This window comes from Geospiza fortis, unplaced genomic scaffold (genome assembly GCF_000277835.1).
Source record: "Geospiza fortis unplaced genomic scaffold, GeoFor_1.0 scaffold41, whole genome shotgun sequence".
Classification (NCBI taxonomy): domain Eukaryota; kingdom Metazoa; phylum Chordata; class Aves; order Passeriformes; family Thraupidae; genus Geospiza; species Geospiza fortis.
Window position 1 is genome coordinate 1,452,209 of NW_005054299.1, and position 20,284 is coordinate 1,472,492.

The window sequence follows — 20,284 nt, forward strand, 5'->3', positions numbered from 1 at the left end:
CACTGCAGAGGAATGCATAACTTGCCCATGAACTGCTGCATATTTTGTCTTGTATTTACATTTTTCCAAAGGGGGGGAAGAAAAAAGGACTTTTCTTTTTTCCGGATAAAGATATTTGCTGCTTTTGATGGATGAAATCAGCCTGCATATCCTTGGAGACTACCAACAAGTTTACACTAGGAACTGGAATGAAGCCATCAATTCATTTCATGTGGGTTCCATCAGATGGCAAAACCCCATCTCATAGTCCCACAATGCTGGTCTTCAAATCACTGAAGAATGAGGTGACCTGTAACACTCCTGGCTCTCTGGGAAACGCCTTGATGCATAGAGACATTTTGACTCTTTCCAACTGCCATTCCTATGAGTGGCAATTATATTTATGTGACTTTGCTCTTGGGAGAAAAAACAGAAGACTGAGCTGTGTAGGACTTGCATCTGGCACACTCAGAGCAGCTCGAGTGCAAGAACTTCAGACATATTGAGCTCAAAGCCTCACACACCCCAGCAACAACTTTGGCAATTAAAGTTTGGTTACAAACCAGTAGCAGAGATTGGACCTAACGGGGTTTCATTAAAGTGATTGAAGTTTGAACCCTTCTTCAGAGCCCCAGCCACTTGATTGTTGATCAAATGTGAACTCACATGTTAACATTCTCGTTGCATCCATCTCCAATTAGCTGGACCAAACAGTATGTGAGAGCTCATGGTGTACTTCATTGAACAGCAAGAGACTCTGGTCCCCTTTGCCATTTTTATCTTTTGTTCCCTTTCTTGTAGCAAATATTTTTGGAATGAGTTTGAGAATTATTAAATCAGGATTGTGTACAGTATGTGCAAACAGTGCTGAGACCCAAAGATCAATGATCACTGCCATCATCTTGGCTTGGCACTAAAACACCCCATTTATAGGAAATACTTGTTTCTTGGATCACCATTTGGTTGAAGAAAGGTTTATACCCCAGGGGTTCTGTATTAGATTCCAGCAGGTTACTTCATTAAATGAGCATATCAAATTTGATTGGAAATTCTCATCAGCTTTCTGTTCCATTTAATTTTATTTTTATACAGATGAAGAAATTACTGTTACACCCATACCCACTGACAAGCCAACTACATTACTTCACATCTACTTTATAACCACATATAATTACATAACCTCTTGGTTTATTTTCTTCCAGAACTCATGGCTCCTCATAGAATCTGTTCTGTCTGAACTAAGAGGCAGATTTTGGCCTAAAAAACAGTTTTCAAGACATTTACATGGTTTGGGTTTTTTCCCTATATTGAATATTCCAGATTTATTAACCACAATTTGATTCAAGCACAGTAAGGGCTTCACTGATACAGTCTGGAGAGGCTGTGTTAACAAAATGAAGACAAGCCCAGCATCAAAATACTCTGCATAATCTCATTATCATGGCAGATCTTCCATCTTTTCAGCCCTATGCTCTAAAATTTCTTTCAGCACACAGTGTTCCCTCCACTTTGTTCCTCAGTTACAGGCACCATGACCACTGTTTCACCTACAATTTCCAATCAGCATTCCTCCTCAAACCCTCTTGTTCTTCACTGACTTCACAAATACAGCAGACAGGGCTGCAAGGTATTCTCATCTCAGTGTGAGGGCTTCTTTGGGTAAGAATAAGGCTGGCAGATTACATTCATGTCAAAGCACAGAGCTGGGTAGCTAAAAATAGACAGAATAAAAATTGGCATCTGGAAAATTTTGAAGGACTACAGTTTTATGCCTGCATAAAATCACTGAAATCAATTAAGGTTGGAGTGTAATCATGGTGGAATCGCCCCTGAGATTGTTTTTAATGCTCATCCCAAGTTACATTCTTAAACATACTGACAGACCACAGAGTCCATTTGTTATAATTTATCACAATAACCCTAAACAATCTCGCATAAACATTTCATTCAAGCCAAAAAATGCTATGCACTCCTTAGATGCCAGAGAAGGCACCAGGGAGAGCAGTCCCTGGCCTCCTCAGCAGTCCCTGGTCTGGAAGAATTTTCACATGTAATTTCATCAACTTTAAAAGCAGTGTTTCAATCCTGTAGTCCTTCCTGCCATCAGTTTTAGTTATTCAAGCGACTAGAGCCTGATAAAGAAAAGCTGCAATTCCAGGCTCCTTAATTCTTATTTGCTTAGATCATGCAATTGCATATTGCAGAGTGAATGGAAATAGAAAATAAACTAGGGAATCCTATTTTATGTCAAAACACACTTCCATGTGCCACATAGCTGCTCCTGGTAAACTGATATAACTGAGGCAGCTGTCTACAGACCAAGACATCCACTACAGTGGCTGAGGGGAGAGCAACCCCCAGAGCAGATATGATGCACTCTCACCCTGGATGGATGCTCTTCACCTCAGCCTGCAGTGGACCACATCAAGGTCACACATGCCAAAATCCCACACCAAATCAGGCTTTGCAGGGATTTAACATTCCAGGGCTGAGGAATTGCCTGTGCCAGAAGAATACTGCCATACGAAAGCAACACCAGCATATAATTGAAATAATTTATTTACCACTAGAGCACCACAAAAACAGACATACAATGTGTTAAAATACAGAGTAATCAATCACCAAAGTACAACACAGCTGTCCTTTAAGTTCCTTCTTTTTTTGCCTTTAAACCATGCCAACCATACAGTTGTATTGATGCTAAACACATCAGAAGTGCCGTCCTACCCCACCCAGCTAAGTGCTATGATTCCCCCTCAGCCCCAGTCAGCCCCATGGGTCTGATCTTTCCAGATGCTGAACATTTCCCATCAGTTCTCAGGGACTTTGCTCAGGCAGTGGCAAACACCTTGCCAGAATAAGGCCCTGTAGCACAAAGTCCTTGAGCTGCTGCAGACCCATCTGAAGATCATTTGAGGGGTATTTACATCAGACCAGAGACGTGCTAAGGACTCACGTTACCCCACTCTGCAGAGGGGAATTTCATCCATGAGTTCGGCATATTGTAGGATCAGGCCTAACACCCTTGGTAATTAAAGGGAAATACATGCCTAATGAATAAGAAAAAATAAATTGTAGGAGCTTTAAAACAGAGAATTTCAAATATTATCAGTGCATTTTGAGGAACACTAGAAATTTTTTTCAAAATCGATTTTGGGGCAATGCCTTACAGAAATAGTGTTCTATGCTTAGAGAAAAAAAATGAAACCCAAGTTCAAATTTTCAGCTGCATCCAGCACACAGTGAGTATGGCTGGACAACTATGTATGCTATCTCCCATCCCACTTCTTCAAAACTGGTTTGAAAGCTGCATTCCTGTATCAGAGAACTGCAAAAACATTTTTAAGTTTTGTAAAATGTGCTCACCCTTGTCTTCTCTCCTGTCCAACAAAAATACAGTTCTCATACTGAACCTGATAAAACTAATTTTGCTGTCGTTATACAGCAAAATCCAGAGTATGTATTACCCTGAGGAGTTTCACTGAGTTCAGTGCATCTTCCCACTGGAGTTAGTCTGGCTCAAGCAAGTGTTAGCAGGACAGATTCTTCACCTGTTCACCTCAGCTCACTAAATAAATCAGAAATCTAACACACCTCTTCCTGAGCCAGTGGGTGGGATTAGATAATCTCTGGGGCTATGTTCCCATCTAGGCAATAAACACAGGCTCCACAGAAGTCCTGAGGAGCTGCCTGTGCAAGCCACCATGGCACCTCAGTTTTGCACCAGTATTCTGCTAAAGCCAAAGAAACTGCACTTCTTAAAACTGGAACTGACAACACCACGCTCAGGAGTGTCCTCCCAACGCTGCTCAGGACAATGGCAGAAAATATCCCTCTCATCCAAGTAGAATGCTTCAACTGCAGGCTTCTGGCTTTCCTCTGCAGTAGCATCCATCACATGAAATGAAATGATTGTGCCTTCTTCAGTATTCATTTCTTATCTAGGTTTAGTGCCTTCTTCGGTATTCTTTTTATTCTTATTTAGGTTAGGGTTTTTTTTCAAAATGAAGTATGCGATGTGGTTTGTTTCTTTTTACTCCCTCTACAATATGGGAACAACAAAACCCCAGGAATCCCCATGTTCCTTTCTCTTTTTTTTCAAAAGAAACTTTAGCATCAACTCAATTGAGAAAAAAAATTGGTAAACTTGCCAAAATCAAGGGTCTGATCCTGCCAATCCTTACACATACCCCAACAGCCTGAAGGGCCCTGCTGTGCCACTGCAGAAGCCAAAGGCAAACCTCTGTTACCTGCAGCAGCAGCAGCCCCACGAGGAGCTGCAGGAGCGAGTTCCCCGTGCCAGGCGGGCGCGTCCGGGTGTGCGGTGCTCCCGCTGCGCCGTGCGCGGGCAGCGCCGGCAGCCGCTCCCTACGGCCTCCTGCACAGCGCTGGATGTCATCCTCCGCAGGGCTGGCCTCGCCTCAGCCAGGCTGGGACACCTCTCCTCACCTCGCTCCCTGCCCACCTGTTTGAATGCCTACAGCCGAAAGGAAATGGGAAAATGGGAAGGCCCAGAGATCTGAACCGCATCGCAATGCAAGCGTTATGAACGGGGACAGATGGAGGAGGAGGGGAGGAGCAGGGGGGGATATTGCTTTAATCCATCCTTTTTTATAAAACAGAAAAACAAATGGAGTCAGGTAGCTTATGTCATAATGATGAACAATATACAAAGCACATGTATAGCAATTATTATAAAACATGTATTTGTAGTGCAAGTCAAAATACAGGGACTCTACTCATACTGGCCAGCTAGAGGGAAACACGTGATTCTGAGTGATCAAAAAGAGCCCCAAATTCAAATTCAAAGTCAGGAGAGCTGACAGTATTACAGAGTACAAAAATATGGTGAAAATTTACACATTACACATAAAGTACGTAATTTTTTAATAGTTTACAAATAGAGATCTACAGATATGTTTCCAATTAAGCTGGCTTTTACTACCCACCTATTGTAATACTCTAGGTATGGTTACATATACCAAAAGAACAAAAAAATTCCCATAGCATAGCATAGCTATACAGCAACATATTAAGGTCTGAAGATTAGACCAGTAAATGTTAAATATTTCACTGGTTTACTAAACTGACATTTTAAATCATTTACAGTAAAAAAAAATCTTATAGACTTGTCTTTGAGACTGAAACAGAGTGTCCTTTATTAGTAAATTATTCAGTATTTAAAACAAGGGTTTGAGACCTTACAAGAAGTCTCTCTAGGCAGCTGGCATGAAAAATAAGGTATTTTAAAGGCAGAGTTTGTCAGTAATGTAATAACTGATTTCTATTTTAATCGAACTAAACTAACCATTACTTTTCTGATTCTTTTGAGCTTGTGTTCCTTTAGGCTTTATATGTATTTCTGGCAGCTTATTTGGTCTCCACCTTGTCCACATTGGCTGGTTTTCATTTTCCCAATGGTGATACAGAAATGTTCATTTGATATTTTTTATACACAAATAAATAATGCACTGTTAACTCTATAGCTAAGAGGAATGGGTAGGATGCCTATTGCATAACAATACAGAGAGATCAAGTAAGGCACGGGACAGATACAGCAACTCCACTTCATGGGATTTTCCTGTTTTTTTCCTTTCACATAGTAACACTAACAAATTTCTTCCAGTGTTTATTTTTTTAAAGGTTTCTTTTTTTCTTTAACTTTGCTTCTTGTCTATCTCACACTATGTGTAGGTGAAATGTAGGAAAAAGCCTTCAATGTTTTGCTTCAGATGCCAGTTTAAAAAAAAACAACAAAACAAACTTTCAAACAGTTCAGACTAGTACCGCTTTTTTTTTTCTTCTTTTTTTTCCTTTTAACACTGATGAACCCGGGTTTTTATTTTTCTTTCTTTCCTTCTCACTCTCTCTTTCTTTTTTTTCCTTGGTTATCTTTATTTTTTTATAAACACGTCATGCTGTTTCAGGGATATCCTTTAGCTGCACTTGCAAGACTTGACAATCATGTTGGAAAGCTGTTCGATTTTGGGTGTTTTTCCAATGTAGTAGAGGATGGTGAGGGGTTCCAAATCCTGGGACACACAGCATGGGGAGGCTGAAGCTTCTGGATTTATGGTGTTATACAAGCTGAGCACCTAGAAGGAGAAACCAAAGAAGGGAGATTAAGGCAGCTGCCTCTAATGAGCAAACTGTTTTCTGCATCACCTCCTCCCACAGCACCTAGAAGAATGCCCACTGAAAATGGTATAAAGACTCCTCGAATTTAGGCGTTTTTATGCTTTTCCACTTCAATCTAGTGATCACAATATGCCCGAATTTCCTAAGGTTTTGTCCATACAGTCTTAAGCCTCAAAGCAGGCATGTACCTGGAGTCTGCCTCTAGAATGATGCCCTTTGGATCAACAGGCACACCAGATTTATGAATACAGACGAAATGGAAAGATTTTTATCTGTTTCTTCAGGTTGCCATTTGCTGTTTACAGATTTTGGAATTACAAGTGACCAAAGAAAAGAGAGACCTCTTCAGAGTCTCCATGGCATCCCTCTTCTTTTACCCTCTGCTATGCTAATTAAGTCCATTAATGCCACCCTGCAAGCACCAGGACTCAAGGTGCAGTTACTCCTGCTGAGAGCCAGATGCATGGAGTTACCACCTATGTCACCCTGATTCCTATGCATGGTTCTCTGCAAGGGAAGGATGTAGGGTTAGCCACTGATGATGCATAGGTGCTCCTGAGGATGCCATTAATGCCTTAGCCAAACACCAAGTGACCTTTTCCTAGAACTTCCACACAACATTTGCAGCTTAGAGAGACAGAAGATCTGTTCAGGACAGCAACACTAACTACTTTATTAAGCAACTTCTGGCTCCTCGGGCAATTATCCAAACCACATATTTTTGACCATGACAGTTACTCTTCCTCTTTCCTTTAAAAACAAGTGCAGTTCCAAAATGTGTACACCATTACTCCACACCAGCAGAGAAACATACCTTATTTATACCTCTGCCTGCTGACATTGCTAACATTACAATGTCACAGACAGTGACAGCTACAAAGGGGTCTGTAAGCTCAGGAAGAACATGGTATCATGGTTTTACCAACCAAAAGAAACTCAAGCTTGGGCATGGCAAGTTGTCCCTCCTGGCTGACCCTAATCGGTCAGCCAGGAGGGACAACTTTAAGGGAGGCTTGAAAAAGGGGAGACGTCATTCTTAGTATGGACCCGAGGGTGAAATTCTTACTTTAGGACAACTATGATGCAAATGTCTGTCTCTTGCATTTACTGTCTAGACATCCTTAGTGACAGCTGAGAGGAAATTAGCACTTCACAGTAGAATACTACTCATCCTAAGGCAGTTGGCTAAAATAGCACATCTAATCCCTAAAATAAAAAGTCCCATCTCAGGCAATTATTATTTGGTTCTTCAACATCCCATACAAAAAGTCCCTCCTTCACATATAAATTTTCAAAGTGTAGGAAAGAATATGTCTTTTGAAGTAAAAGGAGGACAGCTATCAGTATGGCAGGTCATAAAAGTAGGTGATGACCAGGTGGTACAACTCAGCCCTTTGGTTACCCTGAAAGTGCCTCCCTCAGTGTCTTTGCTGATCAAACTCACTGTGCCACCTTCCACTCATGTCTATATTGAAAGGCCTTTTCCAAGCCACCTCCAAAGGCTACATACTCACAAGAAGTATTCAATCCAACCATGTGTTCGCATCAATGAACACATAAAAGAAAGTAAATCTCTGGGCCAGCACATTTCTCCTGCTTCAACGCTAGCTTGAGGCCATGAGTGAGTTCTCTATAGGGCCACATTTCATCATCCTTAGTTACTGAGACTAACTCTGGATACTGGTGCTGATGTCAGCCCCAGAAAGATAACTCAACCTGCAGTTATAAAAGAGAAGTCAAAAAATAGCAAATCCATTACTCACTCTGCTGTGCTGAGTATCTGAGCTCCATAAATATGGGCAGGCTCCTGCACAGAAATTAGCATGGTATCCTTTAGGTTCATGAATCCATTTCCAGCCAAGATCCCTCTTGAAGTCAATATAAAGTGGACGCAGACAGCAATTATCCTGCACATTCCTAGGAAATAAAATACAAACACATCGGTCATAAGAAAGACAACACTGGGAATAAAAATAATCCAGTTGCTTGCTCCCTGGAAATCATCCTTTACAGAAAGGCAGGTCTGAGTCACAAAAATTCTCAACTAAATCAGATCAATAGTAGCTTATGCTGTAACTGAAATTACAGTTATTGCAGGATGCTTGGACATGGCAGGACTTGCTCATGCAGATAAATGGCTTCCCTGGAGGACTACTCAAGTGTTTTCTCCAGGTCCTACAGAGGAGACTCTGAGTAGGTGAACAAAGTGAAGGTGATAATTTTGCTCTAACTATGGGGCTAATGCATGTGGGAATCATCCCACATGGAACTGACATTCTACTGTCTAAGGTCACAACAATCTGCCCTGTCTCCGTGGGATTGGAGACCACAGGGCAGAGACCTGCTGCACACAGACCCCTGAGGGTCTGCATTCTGTATAAAGGCTAACTGTAAAGAAACATGATAAACAACTGCATGACACCTCCAGTGTCCCACCACTGTGTAAGAATATTGGATGTGCAGGCATAGTTACCTAAAACAATAGGCAGCATCTAGAGCACGCTTCTTCCGCCGACTGGGCTGTTGCGACTCAAGTCTGTAGGAGGGTAACAACATTAGCAGAAGATGTGGGGTCTTCCCACTGTATTTTTTCCTATTGGACTTTAAAGCTTTCACATCACCACTGGAATATGTGTAGTCATCAATACCTTCAAAAAATACATTTTGGTGATAAACATTGTGTTGCTTTTTCTTCACAAATTAAATAAACCATCTCTTAAAAAATTCTCAGAAACTGGGCCATGATGGTGTCAGCTGGGCATGTTTACTGGGGAAGTGGGGGCAAATTTCAACCCAAGATGCCTAAGATACTCACAGTTCTCATGTTAGCTGTTCTATCAACCCTCCCACATTCACATCTATTTAATGCCATTTCAGTACATTTACTAGAAACGTTTAAATGAGTAACAGAGAAGGTAACTTCAGTCACTGCATCTCGAGTGTCTTAGCTTTAAATGCCCCAAGCAGTGATTCTCTTGTTGCTTCAGTCAGAGCAGTACTCCCAACTTTTAACAGGTATGTACCTTTTAAAACCTTTTAACACACTTAAAGATGCTCTGGATACTGCACCTTCCTTTCCACTCTTACTTCTATCCCATTAGTTTTCACCATCACATTCACTCCTTTATGATACTTGTAAATTCCCCATCTTTCATTGCCAGTTTATTTAAATCTGCTAATTTTCCCCAGAAAGTAGTTAGTCTAGTCTTTTCCTTTATATGGGCATGGAGAAGACACTGATTAAAGTATTTCTTCTTGAAATGGCAGTCTATGGCCTCACATTCTGTATTCTCTTTTAACACTAACTGCCTTACTAGCTTCTTACCATTGCAATAGCACAGACAAGAGACTCAAGGTACTGGCCTTTCACAGGAGTCACATTATGCCTTTTGTTAACATCCTTTAGAAAATTAACCTCCCCAGCCAGATACTACCATCTAAACAGAAAAAGATACACTATTCTTTTCTTAACATATGCAATTCTAGTGACCAAACACCATACTAAACATTTTTAAATGCACCCAATGGCTTTAATCTTATGTACAGTACATGTATTTACTTACAGGGAAAAATTCCAATGCAGTGAAACAACAGTTAGAAAAACTTAATACTTGACAAGGAACATAGCCAAATATTTGGATCACGAGTGAACCAAATCATGATACAGTTCAATAAATGAGAACTTCAGGAACAGAATTTAGGTTAAAATTAGTTCTAATATAGCTATAGTTTCATGTGTGATGGTGGATGGTAATTGTAGTACAGTCAATTAAATATAATTTTTCTTTTGTGAAACTGAAAGTTTAATGGCTTAAAAACACAAGAGAGCTTATACAACCTTCATAAATTTACTTCATATCACCTTGCCTGCTGTCCATAAAGAACCATATAGTCATAACCCTCACTACACAGTTTTTTATTTTTTAATGCCCACTTTTTTTATTTTTCAATGCCCACTCATTCCAATCTTTTCAACTAAGTCTGACTCATTACAGTACTAGGATGGAGAGCAAAAGGATAATTTTGAAAATATTGAGCTATTTTCTCATTACTATCCAATAGTGGATGGCAAACTGTGCAAGAGTGTTCACAAAATCCAAAAATGTACATATATCCTGTGAGCATGCTGCAAACTGTAACACAGATTTTTAAGGACATCAAAGCTGCATGCATGGAATGAGACAGATTTTTCATGCCTTGTGATTTTAGAATTGTTCAGGTGATACAGTTTTACTCTTGTGACTTTAGTATAATTTCCTACCAGCTGAGAATCGCGATTCTCAAATGAGCAAGTTTTCAATCAGCTGAATGCCATTTAGAAGGCAGAAACAGCTTTTTATTTCCTTCCTCAATTAGTACATACCACAACATTTTAAAAAGTTGGAGATTTTTTTCTTTAATTACCTGCAAATCTTGCTTCAAGCTCCTCACTTTTATTTGGGATGATGTAATTATTGGAAGGCACGAAGGTACAGCATGGACAATGTAAACTTATCTTAAATCCAAGATTTCTGTCTGCAAAACATAAAAGTGAGTGGAGTTGGTTTTTACATGTGCAATGACTCTGAAATACTCCTGAATTAATGGAGGAACAGCTGGGGCAGGAGTGAACGCAAAGAGCACTTTTTGTCACCTCTGTGATGGAGCCATTCATGTACAGCCTCAGTGACATCAAAAGACAACCATTCTCCTTCAGCTCTTGTTTTAACTACTTTGCTGTCAATATAGCGCTGTCCTGGGGATGATAATTCTTTAGATTTTAAAACCTGAAAGAAATAACAAATAAGAGTTCTACAGGTTAACATTTACCTGGTTGCCTTTAAAATGGACCACTAACATTAGAAAATAGCACAAGAAACTATTACAGCTGAAACCTCTATGCAGCAGATGAACATTCGTGCACATTTTCAGAAAGAATCTTAGGGTGTGTAGGGAGAAGAACCATATAAAACCAGCCTAATGAAATCAGCTTAGGCTCCCAAGCAAAACACACCATCACATATTCCTTAGTGAGAGAAATCACACAGAAAGAACTGCCCTGAAAACCTATCCTGTAATACAAGTGCTGAAGAGATCACAGTAATCATCAAAAGAAGCTATTTCACCTTCCTCAGTAATACTTATACCAGCTAGAGCATAAGATGTCAAAGTCCAGGCTGTACAATGTAGTCTGTACACTGAAGATATCACATTGCTCCCCTATAAGTAAGCTATGGTATTGCCTTATTCATGCTTTTAGCCTTCCCTCTGATTTCGGGTACTAATCATACATTAAACAGATGGCCATGCAGAGATTTGTGCCAACAGGTGAGGCTGCTTCCATCCAAACTGATACAGGCTGTATTTGTATTTTTGTCAAATGTTTCAGCAAAGCTTCTACTGACCAAGCAATAAAAAATACCTGAACAAAAGAAACCCAGGCCCTGCATGACCAGAATTTCATGTGCCCACAGTTCTCCTCATCCCAGGCAAACAATTCAGTGAGTGCCTTCCCATATACAAGCATAGCCTGCTATTATTTACCCTAAGACAAAAACAATTGGACTTCTGGCTGTTAACAGCTGGTTTCTGGTTTTCTGGTTATTACTCTGTTGATAGTCTTGTGATGCAGGGAGCTGGAATGCCATGCAACATCTAGTCAACTCTAATCAAGATACCACACGATAACATCACTTTGTAACTTTTGGCATGCCAGCTGTGCGACTTCATATTTTGTTTCGGGTTTTTCCTTTCTTTAAGCACCCAAATCCATCTCCAAATGAGTAACTGACAACGTCTCATTGTTTCCTCTTATTTTCTCAGCCCAGAACAACCTGACATCTAGCAAGTACTGCTGTAATAAAATCATGGTGAAACCACATAATACATGTAAAGAAAAATATTTCAAAAGAGGTGTGAAACTATGTCATCGTGATAAAATCAGGCTTTTCGTAATTAAACAAGCTTGAAAAACTCAGATTCCGTCCAGCATGTGGAGTCAGCATGTACAGTCTCCCCGTTTACTGCAAGGCAGCGCTGGATCTCTCATAGGCCAACACCTTGGCTCCTACAATAACATTTGTCTTATGAAAAGAACAGCAACATGACAGGCTCTTTGTCTTCTTTCTGATCAACACATTTAGCAAAAAGCCATGAGAAGATGTTGGTTCAAGTCCAGAAGATTACTAAGGGCCCCTGGTAGGCAATGCTGAGTTCCCCAGTAGAAACTAAGGGCACTCCAACAGTGAACATTGGGACTCCTTTTTATGAGGTAACCTTCAAACAAAGCGTCTGAACAACTGTTTACAGAGAGTCTGGCAGCAGCAAGGGGACTACCACTGCTCAGAAGTGCCAGAGGGATGAGAGAATCAGTAATCAATGCTGGGAAAGTCCCAGAGAAGTACAAATATAACTTTGCCTTCCCTTTGGTCTTTATCAGGTCAAGTGTTTCTGAGGATGTAATGCAGCTGTCATTCTGCAAGGATGTGTTGGGGCTGGCGGGTGGGGGGGTGTGAAGCAAATGGGACGCAAGAACTTGGCTCGTTTCTCTTCCTTTCTGCACAGTCATATCTTTCCAAAGACTCCAGAAACTGCATACCTCAGTTTTGGCAGTGATGTAAGGACTAAAAGTAAGTAATGTGCCAAAAGCAATCTCCTGATGTTAACTATAATTGGTCTTAGACATATTCTGAAGACACAGCTGTGCCTTGGTATCAGAAATAAATGTATTTATTCCAGTCTTTATCCCAATTGCTACCAAAAGACAGAGTCAAGGGCTGTCAGTGTGTACCTGGAATAAAAGGCATTTGTAAAAGTACAAGAAATCATCTCTGCACGTATCCAATGGTCCAAGGGAAATCCATCCCCACTGTTGAGCTGAATAAGAAAATGCTTCTGAGCTGTATGGCACTGTGGGACAGGATGGATACCATGGATTAAAAGAGCTGGATATTATCCACCCTATGGTACCTACAATGTCTGAGAGTAAAGTTTCTCTCCATGTTGTTTACACCGCATGTTCAGGAAGAAAATTATAAAGAACAAGGTAAAATGTCACAAACTAAGTATGAGATAATTTCCCCAACTGACACCATGGGTTAAACAGGCACTGGCATTCTTAAGCAAAAGGCTGTTAAGTGAGAAGAGTGTTACACTTAGTGCAATTAACTTAAATCTCCTTCTCTTGGGTTAAATATCTTTAAAATGTTAGGGTGATGTATGATCTTAACAATCTGAGTACTCGTAAGCAAGAATGATCTTCTAGTCACACCACTTCAATTTTCTCTTCTTTTTCTCCTACATTGTTGGAAGTGTGGAAAGCTAACGGAAGATAAAATCCTAGACTGGATCCTCAGAGTCTATTTTCTCCCACAAATTAATCTGATTAAGTTTCTTTTCCCACACTGGTTTTATTTGCATCCACACTGAAGTAATTGCACCCTATATGGGGGTAAACAAAGGGGCCTTTTTGTAGGAATCTCTCAGAAATTTTTACAGCTGCAATATATTCTTCAAATGAGTCTTCCAGAAATCACTACAAGAAATAAGCATTTTAGGTTCTCTCTGCCATTTCCCCACTTTGGTTTGCTTCTTTTTACTTTGCCCTACATTTCTGGTTTTAACCTTCCCCATCAGCAACACACCTTTTTCTTCCAATACACCCTCAAGCCTATATCCTCAATGAAAAACTTCTCTTTCACCATTTCTAATCCTTTTTTCCTAGTAGATCAAGTAATTCAGTTTCAAAAAAGAATAAAAGCCTTGCAGCTTTTGTGCTTGAAAGCTTGTCTACTTCTTCCAACCACACTGATTGGTCTCAGAAGAAACATTACCTTCACCTATAAACATTGCCTTGCCTTACCTATAAACACCACCTCACCTTCATGCTTAGCCCATCACAACCACATCAAACACAGTTATCAGAACTGCTGCTGCACAGCTTGTACCTGCAGGAGCTAAACAAAAGCCTTTGTACAAAAGCCTTCAGTGCATTAAATGTATTAACAGAAGGCAGGGGAAAAAAGAAAATCCACAGAAGAGAAAGTCAACTGAGTTCAACTTCCCCTTTAATCCTTTCTTACTTCCTTTTGGCACCTTACCCAAACACTCCCTCTCGAAGAGGTAGAAAGAGTTGGGTCTGACTACAGGCCATGATGGGAAGGCAAAGGTTTTCCGGTGGGGGAATCCTGTGCATCACCCACTGCATGCAGAGACACAGATCCCATCATTTGCATGAGCAGGAGACAGAGTTTCCACACAGCAGCCCCACCTCCCCCACTGGGAACGAACACATCCCAACATCCCCAGGTACCAGCATGGCGATGCATGATGGCTGTGCAGGAACAGCTGTGAGCATGCACACCTGCACATGCCTCAGAGACAGCTCAAAGCCAGCAAACCTGGCTTCTGGACATGGACATGTCTGTCCAGGGGTATCTGCTCACTTGGTCTTGCTACCACTGCCTGTTAGAGCAAATGATTACACAGGGAACGTACACATACGATCACGCGCTGTGGGGATGAGCCGAATTGGAAGAAGCGTGACCAGAAGGTGATCCACCAGGCTTCTAGACCAGTATATAGAGTAATTTTCATTCACTAGCAATGCCCTAAATTCTTAGAACGATTTCAGGTTTTTTCTACCCCATTTTTGTATGTGATTCCTCCCTTTCAGAGGAAAACCACCAACTAAAATACTTCTTAATCTTCTCTTGACCAGTGTCTTGCACACTGCCTTTTACCTACCTTTTTCTATGCTCACTGCTAACCTACCTCTCATACATTTTTTTTTAATTCTGAGGCTTCTTGAAAACACCTGGTGAAAAAATGATCTTACAAATACCCATGAGGAGTCTCTAGATATGACATGCATGCAGCTACTGCCAGCAGATCAAGGTGAAACAAACACATGAATAAATGAATAAGGCAGTCAATTGCAGGAAATGGCTCATGAAGAAGCCAGATGCAAACAAAGCATTGCTCTTTTTTGTACAGCTCCATATGTTTAGGAAGCCCAGCCGGGGATCTTGGTGATGACAGCACTCACATGCCACCCTCATCAGGCCTGCCAGATTTCTGGTATTTTACAAATCCTGTTGAAATATACTCTTAATTCTGCTCAGTCTTCTGGGGGAGAACCTCTGCTTGGCTGGCAGGGACTTGTCTGTGCTCCTCTTCATCCATTAGAGGAGGCTGACCCATGATGTTATCTTGAAAGCATATCCCAAATCACCATGACCAGGGCATTCAGCAGTGAAAAAATTTAGTTTTGTCACAAACACAAACTGGTTTCAGAAGCATGAGGAGCTTCCAGAAAATACTGATTTGTAAATTACTTCTGTCACTTGCTATGCTTATTTTTCAGACTAACTGGAAAGCATTAACAGATACATTTTTTAAAAATTTAAGTATCAAGTAGCTGAAATCTTCATACAAATACTGGAGGATGAAACTGTTTATTTATAGGCACACACATTTATACCCTCAGGAAACTATCACACAGTAAAAGTAAGGATAAGGATTATCTTAGTCTGTATTTTATAAACTGTAAAGTACACTGAGAACACTACATAATTCATGATAACAAACAAAGCAGAATGCTTGCAAAATTAGCAGAAACATGACTTCTTTAAAGAATGGGGCACATCAGAAGTTAACATGAGCAGAGCAGCAGTATTCAGCATCAGTGTAATTAAACTGGTTCAAAAACAAACTCGAAAAAACGACTAAGCCCACGACTGTTAAAACAAACATTATTTTGTTCAAAGTTTCCTTTGCCTACTCCCCCGCTCATATATTTAGGCAGCTAAAGCAGGGGATAACTGAATCAACACATTAGTGTATGCATTCTAGACAATAACCACTGACAGCAGACGCCAGAACAGCCTGTCTTTGTGACTCATTACACAGCTAAAAGGAAAAAATTTGACATGAAGATACACTGGTTCTTTCAAATAACTAGAGCCTCAGAACAGCAACTTGTTTAGTTCATTTCAGATTTGGTATTCTGGCCAATAACTACTTCTAGTCTTCCATTGTCACCACAATCAGATGCAGAAGAATGGGAAAATTACAATTAAGTATAATTTACAGTGGAATAGTTTTGGCTACTAAATTCACCACGTCCTCAGCAAGCAAACAAACAAAGAACTGAATGTGGTTCACCAGTGATGATATACAGGCTGATGCATCAATGACATACATCTGCTGCAGCCAAGAAAACCAAGAGCATTTTATGGCTGGGTTTGGGAATTACAGTCACCAACTCTTTGGAAATATTTTTGGTGACTTACAGTTTCTTAAAACAAGTTGATGAACTTTCCAAACATAGTAGTAAGATCATATGGCCACTTAAAAATATCTATCCTATTTCCTGCACTGCATTAGAACTTGAAATGGTCACTGCTATCAGCCAGTGTGGGTTCTGCAGTCACTGAACAGAAGTAAATAGGGCATTATCTTATGAAAACCTGCTATTAATCTGTCTTTCCTCTCCATTCATTCTGGACTGTCTGATCTCCTCCCTCCAGATGCTGTTGGCCCCCTGATAACTTCCTTCCTTCCCTTCCCTTCTCTGTCATTTCAGACTCCTGTGATGTTCTTGTATTACAACATCTTGGCAGGCTCACTACTCTTTCTCTGACTTATCAGTCATTATCCATGATTTCCATTGGAACTTCATGGCCCTTTTAAAAATAATGGAAATAACCTGACATGTGCTTGTAAGCCTAAAGTAAATAGACCCAAACAATGAGATCCAGTGGTAAATGAGGTGCTTATGCTTATGCTTATGCATGAGAGCAAGGATAAGTTCAGTTATGCACACCATGGCTGAAAACTGCCATTTAGGATGACCTTTCCTGAACCAGAAGAAAGTGCAGGGAACTGCAGCCTAACTCTTTACACTGGAATGACCAGATTCCCAAGGTCTGCATACACAGCTGCTGGGAGTTTCCAAATTCTTACATACAATTCACCCTACTGAAAGATTCACTCACTGCCTGGTTCCAAATTTCAAAGGTCTCCTCGGACAGCTCTCAGGGACTTCAGCCAGCTCTTTCTGAAACTTACAGTTAAAAAATGGCCATGCTAATTATCAATCCTTTCTCATTCCCTGGCTAAATCTGAGGCCTTTGATCCAATTTTGGACATAAGGAAAAGAAAATCCTTGATTTTGCTGCAAACCTATCCAGTTTATTACTCATTATATGTGAAAACAGATGGTGTAAAGTGCAAAGCTTCCATATAGTAGCTTTTGCCAGATAATTGGGAATCTACTGGCTATCAAAATCTTAGCTGCTTCTAAGTGCAAGAGACCAGCTTTTTTAAAAAATGTCCGTGTGAGTTTTTAAGCTCTTCTTGTAGCCACTCCTGCAAAGGAGTAATTCAGACTCTGCTTTCAGTGCTATGGAGTTAAAAGGGCTTTACAGTCCCCCTGCTTATCAATGAAGTCTTTCCATTACTTGCAATGGTCTCCGAATCAGGCTCAATTTGAGGGCAGAATCTTTAGAGACTACTATATGAGATGCAGAGTTCCTGCCAAAATACAAAGAAAGGTATGGAGTACTTGCCAAAGTTTGTAAAAAACCCATAGGTCTCTGATCCATCTGCTCAGAACTTGCCAGACACGTTCTTCATGCAAACTTGCAAATAAAAAGAACATATTGCACACATAACCCAACTGCTTTTATATCTGGATGGGCTACAGCTGCAGAAGGATTCTCTTACAGTGCTGGCTGATGCTCACTTAAAGGTAAAAGAAGGTGAAGTGTGAGGCAGGCAAAGAGAAGAGCACTTCAGCAGGTCAGAAAGGGAGGGGAAGTCAAGTGTGTCATGGAATCACTGTGACTGACACGTTGCATCACCCTGCGGTGAGGGGATGAGCTCTGGGAAGAGAATGGATCCCGGGAAGGGATTTCCTCTCCATTTGTTCCCCAAGCAGGGCCTTCCTCCTGATACTGAAGATACATATGCAGTGTAAGTTGGGGACAGAGCCCTGAGGCTGTCCAGCCTGATTTATGTTTAAGCAGGCAGGAAGACTCTGCATTGTTTAAGCAATAAAGAACAGAGGGTCTGGGGTCCTTCTACTGGAAGATTCTAAAATATTGAGGGCAATTTCCTGCCATTTGGGAGATTTTAAGATAGCTCCAAAGAAAGATTTCATATAAAATGAAGCAAAACAAAAAAATCCTGTAAACTTATCTAGCCTTTAGCTTTAATTTGCCAAAGGCACATTATGTTTTATTAAAGTATCAACAAAGAGGAGCCAAAGTCAACAGAAACAGAGTGGGTTCTCCTGTCTTCTAGCCAAATCTCCCAGATCCTGCAGGGTACTCCTGTGTTCATATCCCCTTTATGCACAGGTCTCCTAAGGCTTTTTCTCTTCCTTGGTCCTGTCCCTGACAGTCGTATCTCATCTTCATGTGCATTTTACTACAACATTTTGGCATGCAGCTTTCTTGGCTAAATGAGTATTTGGACACAGTACTTTCTCCAAGATGTTGTCTTCTTCCACAAGTCCCTCCTCTTTCTTCCCTTCCTCCTGCCTGCCTTGTTCCCTATAACTCAGCTCTCCTTGTAGTCTTCTCTTCCCACCACCTACAGGTTTCCACACAAATCACTCCCATCCTCCTCCATTTTCTCCCATCACCTATTCTTCTTCACGTAGGCTTCTCTCCAACAAAGCTTCACATTGTTTCCTAAACCTCCCCAGAACAGGAGCACATGGCCATCAAGCCAACCTGACGTTCCTTAGCCCAGTGACCACCATGCTGAGCTGCTTGGTTCAAACTTGCTCATGTCCCAGCATAATGTAGGCCTGGCTACCCCAACAAACCCCAGCCCAAAGAACAGGAACCCAAAGCTAGCTGTTGTTTTCAGACCCATGGCCTGCATTCCCCCGCCTCCAATAATGTATGGCCAGCACAAATGGCAATAACAGCCACCTGTGGCCCGCATTTCTACACATGGCAGTGTCCAGCTGGGAAGTACACACTGGCCCTTGCCAGCAGCTGATGGAAATATTATATATTCCTTCAAGTTGTCTATAGTAATTGCTCTATTCCTGACAAGAGGCGGGTGTATCCGAGATACGCTCCCAAATTACAGTGAAGATGATGGAGCCATAAATACTTGCTCTCATGCTCACAGAGTATTCGCCAAAGGTATTCTAGATATGATCTCTAATGTACTAACAACTTTTTGTAGGGCATACAGTATCTGGAACCAGAAAAAGGGAATTCTGGAAAAAGAAGAAAACAGCAATTCAATTGAAATATACTGCAAATGAACTTCCTCTGGTCCTGAGCTGTTCCTGGGGGAAAGTGAAGGAGTTTGGTAGAGTGGAAAGTTATCGTATCTATCTCTTATACTGGGTTTGGCACTTCAAAGAACACCACACATTTGCCATTCAACATAATCTCATAACCCTTCAGAATGCAAGAGTCTGGTTTCAGGATAGCAATACATAAATTGTGAGATCCAAATGCACTACTTTAGATGTGGGACACACCCATGGCAGTCAGTTACAACCAAGTGCCCCAGGTGATATCTGTAATACAGACATACTGTGCCAGCTCACAGCCACAAATCCTGCTTCATGGTATCTTCTCCTGTGCCATTAGAGACGGCACTTTTTGGCAAGAAAAGAGAGCAAGGCCCCTCTGCTCCTGATTATACAGAGATCAGCCTGAAGGATCTCTGTTGCAGTCAGTGCAAATTGCCTCAGATTTGCACTGCGGAGATTTGGCCCACATCTATAGTAGCTCACTCTAAACGTATTCCCCAACTGAAAAACAAGAAAAAACACTGTCTGAATTGGAAGTATTTGAACAACCGACTGTGGTTTAAATTTAAATCTGACTCATAATGGGGTAGTATGTTCCACAGCATCTTCCTCCTCATACCTCCAAGCAGGGAGAGAGGCCCTGGAGGAAATGGGGGCTACCACTGCCTAGAGGAAAGACAGCTCTTCCTAGACCCTGAGCAAGCTCCACGGGAGCTCTTGACATGGACTGGGCCCTCCCCAAAATGGAAAGACCAGAGGTCTCCTCCTGTTTGCTTCAGATTCTTCACTGCAATCTGACGTGCCTCCCCAGCTTTAACCTGGCACTGTTCATTTGCTTCAACCCTTGCTCTGATACATCCTGTGGATCCATCCCTTCCATCCACAGCCTCTCAGGTAATCCCA

The 20,284-nt window shown here is 41.1% G+C and overlaps 1 protein-coding gene across 2 annotated transcripts in view; it reads right to left on the minus strand.

The window, feature by feature from the left end:
- Positions 1-2,520: 2,520 nt before the first annotated feature.
- Positions 2,521-20,284, minus strand: part of TGFB2 (transforming growth factor beta 2) — a 60,990-nt gene continuing 43,226 nt past the window's right edge. Inside the window, exons 3-7 of one of the 2 annotated variants that reach the window (XR_004082081.1) lie at positions 10,751-10,883; positions 10,522-10,632; positions 8,591-8,653; positions 7,881-8,034; positions 2,521-6,074 (exon numbers count right to left, since the gene is read on the minus strand). Coding sequence is in view for 1 of the 2 variants with exons in the window: in XM_005416148.3 (XP_005416205.1) it covers positions 5,916-6,074; positions 7,881-8,034; positions 8,591-8,765; positions 10,522-10,632; positions 10,751-10,883 (732 nt within the window). In the remaining variant the exon portion in view is untranslated. Of the gene's footprint in view, positions 6,075-7,880; positions 8,035-8,590; positions 8,766-10,521; positions 10,633-10,750; positions 10,884-20,284 lie in introns of both variants that reach the window. The other variant, XM_005416148.3, reaches the window with a different exon arrangement.